Source organism: Astyanax mexicanus, chromosome 6 (assembly GCF_023375975.1).
Source record: "Astyanax mexicanus isolate ESR-SI-001 chromosome 6, AstMex3_surface, whole genome shotgun sequence".
In the NCBI taxonomy this organism is placed as follows: Eukaryota; Metazoa; Chordata; class Actinopteri; order Characiformes; family Acestrorhamphidae; genus Astyanax; species Astyanax mexicanus.
Window position 1 is genome coordinate 49,263,837 of NC_064413.1, and position 12,582 is coordinate 49,276,418.

At 36.2% G+C, this 12,582-nt stretch overlaps 1 protein-coding gene across 2 annotated transcripts in view; it reads left to right on the forward strand.

The window, feature by feature from the left end:
- nck1b (NCK adaptor protein 1b) overlaps window positions 1-12,582 on the forward strand; it is a 93,225-nt gene that overhangs the window by 47,299 nt on the left and 33,344 nt on the right. For both annotated transcript variants that reach the window (XM_022673384.2, XM_022673385.2), the window contains one exon: window positions 5,336-5,579. In XM_022673384.2, the coding sequence (XP_022529105.1) occupies window positions 5,354-5,579 (226 nt within the window). In that variant the 5' untranslated portion in view covers window positions 5,336-5,353. The remainder of the gene's footprint in view (window positions 1-5,335; window positions 5,580-12,582) is intronic.

The window sequence follows — 12,582 nt, forward strand, 5'->3', positions numbered from 1 at the left end:
CGCCAACATTTTTGAATATGGTGAACAATATTATATCCTTAAATATTATGCTGGATCACCCACCCCTAATAATCACATCAGGGTGGTACTATTTTACTGTTTTTAGCAAAAGAAAAATTCACACTGTTCTCATTTCCCATTATATATCTACTAAAGACAGATTATATCTGTCCAGTATCATTTATTTTACTTTAATTCTGAATATATGGAGATATTTGGGGTGCATTATTATTAGTATCATGACATTCTGGATCATTGACTTCGGTTACAAATCTGATAAAATTCTTGAATTTTCTTTATATCTCAGTTAGGGGTGTGCCGTATTGTATCATATATGCAATAATTAAATATATATATTTTCTTTGTTGCAGTATTGTAGTGTGTTCCTGAAGAAGTAATTTTTGTAATTCAGTGTAGTGCTGCACGATATGGCCAACATTTATATCACTATGTATTCCTTAAATTTCGGTCGATACGATATAATTTCGATATTGATATAAATACTTTGAAGGCCTCAGAAAACTGCTAAGAAGCCCTGCAATCCCTGCAGCACTGCGAATTTAAATTATTATATAACTGTGTGTTTGCACTTTTTGTATTGCTGGCATCAGATACCCTCATTATATGCATATCTATCTATCTATCTCTCTATCTCTCTATCTCTCTCTCTCTATCTCTCTCTCTATCTCTCTCTCTATCCATCTATCTCTCTCTCTATCCATCTATCTCTCTCTCTATCCATCTATCTCTCTCTCTATCCATCTATCTATCTATCTATCTCTCTGTCTCTGTCTCTGTCTCTCTCTGTCTCTGTCTCTCTCTCTCTCTCTCTATCCATCTATCTCTATCCATCTATCTCTATCCATCTATCTCTATCCATCTATCTCTCTATCTATCGGAAATCTGTACCTACTATTGTCTGAAAATTTAATTTAAGACTTTGAAACCTCCTTTCACAAAAACTTTAATACTTTAGAAATAAAAGTAGTCAAAATAAATGAATGCTCAATATTATTTGCATATAGCAAAATAATAACATGACATCCCTGTCAAACATAAACCTATATAACTATTACCAATAAAAATAACTTTAAATTACAACAGAGGCAGAGCTTCTTATTCTTTGTGAACAAATTTAACAGATTAAAACAAGTGTTTCAACTAGGATATAGAATACAAGAAGCCTTTATATACATAAAAGCAACAAGATTTTCCCGTCAAATAAACAAACCTACAGGCTTTATCAACTATGAATAACTTAGTTACAACATAAGCTATAAAAGTGCTTCAGTCAGTATAAGAAAAATATTGTATGTAGTGGAGTTGCTTGAAGTGGTGGAACAGATTAGATGTATTAACATTCCCGCTGCTGGTCGGCTGCAATCTTCGGCACAATATGCAGCAAAGCGGCAAGGGAGCGGACCCGCGGCCGAGCGAGCAGACCCGCGGCCGACCGAATCGAGTCTACCTTAGCCTTGGATCCGCTCGTCATGGCTCTGTTTGGCTCCAGCACGAGACATATGTGCTGTGTAGCGAAGCGGACCCGAGCCTAGCCATTTTAACCTAGCCTTGCCTAGCCTAGCCTATTTGGCTACGTGCCTGTGTGGTTACGTCATCACGCACTGACGTAGCCCAGCTACGGGGGCTGAATGTGTTGAGCTCTGGGGCGAGCTGACGCCAGTAAAAAACGCCTGTCCGTGATTCTAATACATATCGATATACCACAAAACTGATATCACCGTTATTGAAACATTTCTTATCGCGATAAATACTGATATCGAATTATTGTCCAGGCCTAATTCAGTGATTTGTCTTATCACCTAGAGCAGGGGTGTCCAAACTACGGCCCGCGGGCCATTTGCGTCCCTTTCCTTTTTTGGAGCGGCTCGCGAGGTATTTTAGAAATAGAATGAAAGTTGGCCCGCTGTTAAGCAGGTTTTTATAATGTGAGATTCAAAGTTTGAACGCTAGGTGTCAGAAACGGGCCAAAGAGTCTAAAAGCGGAGAGAGTGCGCATTTCTAGCGCAGAAAAACGGGCCAAAATAGTCTAAAAGCGGAGAGGGTGCGCATTTCTAGCGCAGAAAAACGAGGCAATGAGTCTAAAAGTTGCCGTAATTAAGGAGTTTAATATTAAGAGACATCATGAAATTAAACATCAATTTGAAAAATCAAAGATAAAGATAGTAAGTCACGTAAAATGGTGTGTAAATGAAATAATCAGGAAAAAAGTATTATTATATATTTATATATATTATATATATTTCATTATTTGTTTTATTACAGTCTGTGGCCTGTGACTTCAATTATATTTCTCCTTCTGGCCCCCAACCAAAAAAGTTTGGACACCCCTGCCCTAGAGTATAGTTATCACAAAAAAAAAAAAAAACATGAAAAATTTTGATATTATTGTAGGGCCATATCGCCCACCCCTACTGGCCAGTGTGCTCATGGCAAGGCAATGTCGGGTGTGAGAGCTTGAGCAAGGTTGATCTGTGTAAAAATAATAATAGCAAACCCGAATTGCATTGTCCACATTCAGCAACAGAGGGAACTCTTCATGCTTTAGGCTGTGACAAATGCCAAACACCTTTCAAGAACTTATATTAATTTAGGGTTGAGCAGTATTCACTCTTTCACTGTCATACTGTGTTAAAACGTTAGCACTGTATATGGTATTACCATAAGCTGGTAAAGTCCTTTTTAGATTCTAATTAAGGGATGGGTATGAAAATACAACAATGTCTTGGTACTGACAGAATCGCATTCTGTGTGACCAAAATATCAAATTTCAATATTTAAGTAGATTCAGAGTGGAAATCTCCAGAAGAAAAAACAGAAAACTCTTTGGAGAACAAACTCCTGATAGTGTTAAGAACCTTAAAAGAGAGCTCTGTAAATGTCAAGGCAGCCGTCAGAACGCTCTTCACATCTCTCACACCCCAATTTACTCTGACATTTTTCTGCTTAAGCTAGGACGACATAGCCGTAACACACTGTACCTGTTGCCTCGCAGCACCACCCATCACACCAGGTAATGGATTCAAAACGACATCCTGCATTACTCAACAGCAGCAAACTAAAAGCTTACTGTTCAGAGAGTGGGCAGCATGTGGGCAGTGGTTAGATGTTGTCCCAGGAGTGCAGTGGTTAAGACAGGCCTACAGGGCCCAGCTTAGCAAACCTGAACAACTATGAAACAGAAATAACTAAAGATCTAAAAGTTTGTACATTAAAATCAGAAGGATGTAAAGAAAGTTAAATTCATAATGCAACATTACACTGACATGCCAATCGTCTACGAACAGAAACGAGTATTGTGTACCATGAATTCTGCCATGTCCCATGGAATCTAAACTAAACTGCACTGAATGTGCATGTGATTTTTGCCATATGGACCATTTGAGCTAAAAGTTTCCAGTCACAATCACTACCACTGTGAAGCCTACTATAGGCAATGCATGGTAATAGTGTTGGATATACTGATATTATTGTGGAACTCGGGTTGGGTAGTATGGCGGTCAAATGAGCAGCTAGCCTGTTAGCTAATGTTATTTAGTCATCTGTCTAACTCAGACTTCCTCCTGTATCTGTAACTTCAAGTTAAAAGACCTCTGCAGATTTTTGTGATTCGATGTGGTTTCTTAATCGAAAGCATTGTTTGAATTATTTCATGCATTATTATTGCTTGAAGAGGATATCACGGGGCATCTCGCAATATGGTAGCGCGATACGTCGACACAATAAAGATATCTCAATACTGTAGGGGTTGATTCGATTTTATTCCCGATTTTATGGTGACTATTCGATTCGATTCTCGATTTTCTTTTTTCTTTTTTTACAGCAGAGAGGCCTATGCCGGTTTTAGATTAGTCTATGGTCAGTCATTTGGTTTGATTCATTACATTTACAATATCTTATTTCAAAAGGTGGGCTTGATATACGTGATGCAAAGTGATACAAGTGATCTGTAATACACCACATTAGGCACTAATAGTCAAATTTAAATCATTTAATTAAGGTATGAATGTAATACCATCTAGTGGCTTTTTTTGGTAGCAGCAGTGTGCACTTTTAAAACAGCAATGTGCAACATAACAAAATAAATAATAAAAAAAATACAGGAACAGTCATTTACAAAATAATAGAACAATTAGAGCCTTAACAAACTGAACTCTATCCTACTATAATAGTTAAACATGAAAAATAAGACTCTGTCCCTAAGAATGACAAGTTTTTTTGTTTAATAAAGATATATTATTAACTTTATCTGAGAGAAAGATGCTCCTTAAGGTACCAAAACTATTAACATATTTGAGGCTAGACAAAACAACTCTTTGAGCAGTCACAATGTCCGCCGCGTCGGCTACAGTGTGCTGCGGTATTTGCGTAGCTTAGAGAGAGGGATCGTCAATCCTCTTTTTGACTTCGAGGCTCGAGACCATGACATAATTTTGATCGATTTCGATAAAATATCGAAATTGTAACACCCCTGCAATACTGTGATTCTGTGATACTTTATATGTATACTGTATATGTATATGTATCGCAGGACCTTTCTCTGCAATACATCATGTACTGAGTAACTGTCAGTTTCTTTACCGCAGGTTTAACCTATTAATTTGATAAGCCCCTCCATGTGGACTCATGAAGCAGTAACTTAAATTGACAAGTTTTAGGGAGCACCTGTGTTCCAATAAAAATAGAGATATTTTGAGGCATCGAGTGATCCAGCGGTCTAAAAAGCTGCCATTATGATTTGGTGATTTCTGGTTTGAATCCCGGTCATGCAGCTTGCCGTCAGCTGCCAGAGCCCTGAGAGTGCACAGTTGGCCTTGCTCTCTTTGAGTTGGTAGATGGCGCTCTTTCCCATCATCACTACTAGCGTGATGTGGATCAGCACAAGCCATCTGTGAGCTGATGTATCAGAACCGAGTCCGTGTGCTTTCCTCAGAGTGACTAACAGCTGAATGGTTGGGACAATGGGCCTAGCTAAATTGGGAGAATAATGGGAGAAAATTAGAAATTAAATTATAAATAAAAATAGCAATATTTTAGGTCACATGTTAATGTATGATCAAAGTGGTGTGCTAAATTGTGATATTAATACACACACATACACACATTCATATAGTCTGACACCTAGTATGTAGCGTATGTCAGAATTTAATTATTAGAGAGAGAGAGAGAGAGAGAGAGAGAGAGAGAGAGATTTATAGCAGACTTTTTTCAGTATCAAAAAAATGATGTTCTTTCTAGTTGTGGATCTTGAAAGATTGTAGACTTTTTGGTTCTGTGCTTTGACCCATTTTATTTTTCTGTTTCTCCACCACTGCAGTGTTGAAGACAGTCCAAGATGACGGAAGAGGTGATTGTCATTGCCAAGTTTGATTACATGGCCCAGCAGGACCAGGAGCTGGACATTAAGAAGAATGAGCGTCTCTGGCTCCTGGACGACTCCAAGTCCTGGTGGAGGGTCCGCAACGCTACCAACAAGACCGGCTTCGTCCCGTCAAACTACGTGGAGAGGAAAAACAGCGCCAGGAAAGCCTCTATCGTCAAGAACCTCAAAGACACTCTAGGTAAAGGCCTGCTGCTGTTTACCCTGTAGTGACACACATTTGATTTACACAACCGCAGCGGTGGTGTCCTGACGAGCCCAGGCACGACGGCTTATACAGTACGTGCAGAACCAGCCGGCCGTGCTGCTGATACTGAAACTGCCTGTTAGCTGCTGTGTGGTATCCCATGTAGGTCAGATTTTTATTGTTTTTTTGTGTGTTGATTTCCTGAGCAGTTTTTGACCACATTCGTAAGTGTTAAAGTGCACACACACACACACACACACACAGGAAGAACTCTTGATCTAGACAAGAGCTACAAAGTCACACCACTACATTTACTGGCAGACCACTTTCTGCAAGACGACCTGCAAGTGTGCTGTTCTCAGGGGCTTAAGTTCAGTTTGTTTTAAGGTAAGAAATATATATATCATGGCTTAGCTTATATGATTTAGAAAAATGATGCTAAAAATAGTTTAAAGACTTATTTTTAGGCTTATTTTTGTAGTATTTGGTCATTTAAAAATATCAGCTGCGCTTTAGACTGTGTACAAAAAAAAAAGTATCCCGCAAAAAAAAAAATAATACAATTGTCTAAATTCAATAAATGGATAAAACTACCAATAAAAATGCTTAAATTATGTACAATTCAATCGTTTTACATTAAACTTCCATTAAACGCTAAGAATAAGTAGTTATTCCTCATGCTAAAGTTTCTATTTTGGAGGTGCAGCATTTTGTATGACAGTGGTATGTTGCTTAATTGGTTGCTGGGCACTATTTAAATTCTTTTTTACACTTTTTTTATACTTATATTTAAAGACTTATATTTAGGCTTATTTTTGTAATATTTTGTCATTTAAAAATATTAGCTTTAAATTGTGTAAAAAAATATATATATATATCACAAAATCAATGTAATTTTTTTTTTACATTTATACGTATTTGCAGTTGCAAGATGCATGGTTTTGTTTTAGTGGGGAGATAATTATTATAAGAATTATTATATAGAAGTAGTTCAATTTCATGCCTCTGTCTGAAAATTTAAGTTTAAGTTTTTTAGATTACTGTTTCTTGAAATATCTTAATGTACTTTCTTTTTTAAATTTACTATTTAAATTACAAATAATTCCAATTAAGAATTTTAATTGGGCATTTTATTATTATAAAGAAAAATATATATTAAGCAACAGTCATTGTTTCTTAAATGTAATATTAAAAACTATAAATATGTAATTATTTAAAAATATATATATATTTAATATATTACAAGCAGTACAAAAATAGTTTTTTTAATATCTACTGTAAGCTTTCAGCCGCATTTTAAAACAAATCTCTCTGTAGAGACGGACAAGCAACCCGGGTACAATTTTATTTTGCAGTATAAAAATTGCAAAAGCCATTTTTTTTCCCCCAACACTGTATTAAATTCATTGAATATTTTCATCTGGCTACAAACATATGAAATCTCAAATATGTTTTAGCATAAAGAAATATTTTGATTTTTTTTATTTCAGTTATCAGTTTCTTGTTTGTCTGAATTCAATAAATGGATAAAACTACCAATAGAAATGCTCAAAAATTATATACTATATACTATAAAATCTTCCAAGAAAATGTAATAGTTCCTTATCGTTTTATGTGACAGTGGCATGTTATTTAATTGGTTTCTGAACACTTTAAATTTCAGTTAATCAGTTAATATTTCTGCATTTCAATTAATGATTCCATTAAAATAATGATAGAATAGTCTTTTATAGATGCCGCAGTGGGAAATGTACAATAATACAGCTTAAACATATAGTTTCAGCATGCAAGAATTGCGAATATATATATATAAGATTTTAAATATTTGCAATAAATTATGATTTTTTTATTTTATTTTATTAATTATTAAAAAAATGGTGTGTTAAGAGATTAAATACAAAAACTGGTTTATGAGTAGTGTAAATAAGAGCTGAAGGAAAGGGAAGACAAAGAATAAGGAAGTTAAATGCTACAAATATCATGCCGAAGTATATTAAAAATTCAGTGTAAAAGTAGCTGTAATTTAAGGTAAATGTGCACATATGCAGATCTGAGGAAAATAAAATGTATAAAATTTGTATTATCACATACAATGGTATGAAACAGTTTGGGCACCCCTGACATCGGTTGTTTTCAGATCAGCAATTTCAGTTAAATGTATCATATAGCAGATAAACACAGTGATATTTCAGAAGTGAAATGAAGTGTATAGGATTTACAGAAAGTGTGCAACAATTCTTTAAACAAAATTAGGCAGGTGCATAAAAATAATTTGGGCCCCAACAGAAAAATTACCTCAATATTCAGTAGATTCTCCTTTTGCAGTAAAATGCTTCCTATAGCTTCCAATGAGAGTCTGGTTGAAGCTTCTGGTTAAAGGTATTTTGGATCATTCTTCTTTACAAATCATCCCCAGTTCAGTCAGGTTTGATTCAGATTTCTGATCATGAACATCCCACTTTAAATCACACCACAGATTATCAATAATATTCAGGTCTGGGTACTGAGATGATTATTCCAGAATGTTGTACTTGTTCCTCTGCATGAATGCTTTAGTAGATTTTGAGCAGAGTTTAGCTTAAAGGTCTTTATCTTGTTGAAGTATCCAGCCCCAGCACAACTTCAACTTTGTCACTGTATGTACTACTGAATGTTTAAATTTATATGTAGGGGATAGTAAATATCAATAAGATGAAGCAATAAAAACGCCTATAAATTAAAACTTGAAACTCCAAAGATTAACAAAATCAACTCTGAGTACTAAGAGAGTCAGTGTGGTAGAGATGTCACATGTCTATGTCTTCTGGTAGTGGTCGTAGCAGATCTCAAAACTTAACACTAAGAGAGGTGAGAGAGATAACAGTTAGAAAGAAGAGTGTGAAAGTGTGAGAGAGAGAGAGAGAGAGAGCAGCGGAAGAGTAAAGCTGAGCCACCTCTTGTTCTGAGAAGACCATGCTCAGCTCACCTCAGCATTAGCAGGACCCCTGAGCCCGTCCCCCTGCCTGGGGGGAGCTCAGTGGAGCGGAAGCCTCTCTGGAGCTGGGGCTAATGTCAGTGCTGTCAGCAGGAAAGTCATGTTTCACAGGGAAACATCAGCCTAAGGCTCATTACCCCTCATTTATTAATGCATGCTGGACGTTTAGCCAGCAGGACGCACCGTTAGAGGGTTTTACTCCAGAGACTGCCATTCCAACATAGATCTCCATTTAACCTACTTACCTTTAAGAAATCAATAGCCATGTGGAATCAATAGACAAGAGGAAAAAAATGCTTTATTACACAATACAATTAGATAGCAAAGGCAGGCTGTTTTCTGTTTCTCTTCTTTTTTAGATTTAATAAAATACTTCCCCTAAAATTGAATAATATAGTCTATGATTCAAATGCAGTCTTGATAAAGAAGATAATTACAAACTATGGCTGCAGGATATATCATTTAAGCATAGTCATTGTGATGTGTGCATGAACAATAGTGCGATGTAACTTAAGGCTTAAATTGAACAAGAAGTAGATACACAGCGCTGTCTCTGTGTCTGTGAGTGACAGGCTGCTGCTGCCTGAGAAGCACAAGGGGGAGGAGTAGGTATAAACAAGAGGTAACCGCATGGCCTCCATCCACATGGTTTGGCACGTGCTTGTAAACGCACATGTTGAAAGCTGTGCACCTCAGTCCAGCACAGATTTGCAGCGCAGATATTTCCAGTTACAGCTGAATTCACGCTTTTAATCCCAGAAAAACACTTTTATTAACCTTTTAAAAAAACATTTAAATGCGTAATTAAAGGGCCATTTACTGTTGTTTTTTTTGAGCTCAGAGTTGACTCATCTTTTGATCGCTTCTAAATAGGGAACTAGAATAGAAAGATGGAAGATAAAGAAAAAGGAAGTTAAATGGATATCAGACCAAAGTTTATTAAAAAGTGATGTGAAAGTAGATATATGCATAATTTGCATATATGCAGATTTGAAGAAAAAAAGACATCAGAGGAAACTAAAAATAAAATATTATAATCGTAAAAGATCATTTATTTATAATAATAAAAAAAATTATTATAATATATGAAAATGCATATTGAAAGAATAAACAAGAATCTTTTATATAAGATGTGGCCACGACATAGACTACAGCTGAGGTAAACCTTTTAGATTGGTGTCATTTAGGGCTGAACAACAATCCTAATGTAACAGTACTAACTATACAGCTCCTGAAAAAAAAAAGTAAGTGATCGCTCCAAAATGATCAGTTTCTTTCAATTTTACTATTAATAGGTATCATTTGGAGTAAAATTACCGCTTTATGCTATGAACTACTGCCAATATTTCTCCAAAATTCTAAATAAAAATATTTCCATTTAGAGCTTTAATTTACAGGAATTGAGAAATCAATATTTGGTGGAATAAGCCTGATTTTTAATCAAAGATTAAATGCGTCTTGGCATGTTCTCCTCCACCAGTCTTACACACTGCTTTTGGCTGACCTTATGCCACTCCTGGCACTAGGGTTGCAGCGGTAACCGGTTTCACGGTATACCGTGGTATTAAAATGCACGGTTATCATACCGTGTGTGTTTGCTTATTACCGGTAAAACGCAAGCCAGCGGAGAAATAAATAACGAAAACTGAAAGTGAAACTTAACTAACCTATTTATAAGCGCTGTTTTCACTTCCGCAGTTGTACAGCGGAGGGTGTTGTGCCGATTCTGTCCGCGAAGCGGGAGTCGGATTGAGCAGGGAGTCGGATTCGGCATAACAGCGGCAGCGCGGCAGCACCTCGCGGCCCGCGGTGTTAGTTGTAAGCGCTCGCGCTGGCCGCAAAATACGACAGAAAACACTGAGAAACTGCAGAATTATGTACTGGACTAAAATGAGCACGAGGAGATAAAAGAGAACCTTTACCTGTGAGTAGCTCACACCAGAACAAGCAAATCTCTCTCTCTGTCTCTCTCTCTCTCTCTCTCTCTCTCTCTCTGTCTCTCTCTCTCTTAAATAATAGTTATATGCTTCTATGTTACTGTTAATTAACATAATTCTGATCATATTTCGCTCATTCAAACAGCCTGCAAACAGACTTGTAATCTTGTAATCAACAAGCTTGTAATTAATGTGGCCGTTAAGTCACAGCTAAAGGAGGAAATACATCAAACCTGTTCTCCATCTCCGAGAACACCACCCTGCTGTGCAGCGCAAAGTATGTGTTTAGTTTATAATTTTAATCTGAACCTAAATAAAACCTCTATGTAGTCGTGCACAACCCATGCGGTAAGCGCCCGCAAAAGCGCTGAGTTATCCGAAATTCGGGCACGCAGGTACAGGCGTGAAGTGCGTGCTACGATGGATTCACGTGTCCGTGTAAAGGTCCTAGGCGGACTGGATGTGAAAGACGCCATTCATTTACATGCGTTCATTTTCAAATTCTGACGTGCCTGTTTTTCATATGTTGAAGGTTTTAAGGTGTGAAAGCCTTAAAATAGAAATATCTATTGTGAGGATCATGTCAGATATAAATCCCCTCTTTCTGCAGTATCTGGTTATATACCAACTTTTTTTATATATATATACACTCTTAATGCCCTTAAGAGTAGTGGAAAAACATGGTTCCCTTCACCTGATGGTGTAGTTTCTACAATAAATAGTTAATTGAACAAAAAACCTTTGTTGTAATTTTTTTAAGGGTCAGTTTAATAATATATGTAACAAACTGTGATACCGTGATAACCGTGATACCGCGGTATTTTCCGAGACGGTTATCATACCGTGAAAATCTCATACCGTTGCAACCCTACCTGGCACATAAATTCAAGCAGTGTGTTAATCATTGCAAGGTGTTACCTTTACTTTACTGTATTTAATACAGAGCACCATATACTTCCATAGCCTGCCTACGTCATTGTGTGATTTACATCACAAGCAGTGGCTTTTATACTGTTTTTATTAATATAAAAATGAAGAAATGTATTGTAATATATGCATATTTTTGGCATATAGTTCAGTCCTAGTGTAGTTGCAGAAGCAAGGCTACTGACGTGTGTATTGATACAGATACCTTGTTTCCGTGTTTAGGAGAGTCTTTGTTAAAATAACAGGAAGAGGGAAGCTGAAGTGTGAGAAGAAATGGAGAAAGGTGTGAGTGTGAAATGTGGTTGAGGATGTTGTGTTTGGTGGCTCAGCTTCTGTTGGTGAGGAAAATATAGATCTTACCTGCACTGAACCTTTTGATGAAGCGCTTTTGTATTAGTTCTGATTGATGCTTTGCTGATGGAGGAAATGTGGGGTTTTTTATGATGGTCCACACCAAGTATCAGCATCTGAGCAGCACGTCTACACCCTGATGTTTGCATAATAATAATAATAATAATAATAATAATAATAATAATAATAATTAGGAGTGTGCCATATCATATCGTACGTGATAATATCGCCAAAAGTTTTTAATATCGTGAACGATATTAAACCCTGAAATATCGTATCATATCACCCACCCCTAATTATCACATCAGGGTACTACTTTTTTGCTGTTTTTAGCATAAAAAAAAATCACATTGTTCTTATTTCCCATTATATATCTACTAGAGACAGATTATATCTGTACAGTATCATTAATTTTACTGCAGCACTGGATATATGGAGATATTTGCTGAGCATTATAAGTATTGTGTAGTAGTGTATTCTTGAAAAAAAAAAATTCTGTGTGTTGTCATATCGCCAAGAGTATCGTTATCGCAAAAATACCATGAAATATCGTGATATGATTTTAGGGCCATATCGCCCACCCCTAATAATAATAATACTTTTTATTTCATAGACGCCTTTCTTGCACTCAGACACTGTACAAAAAATAGAAATAATACAGTATAATATATAAAGGTTATTATAAAACAAACTTTTTAAAATCTAATTTAAATATATAAAACTAGTTAAAACCAGGGTGTGTACGGTCATGGATAACTTGAAAAAATATCAATTTCCAGGCCTGGATAAGTTTTGGAAAAATAAAAAC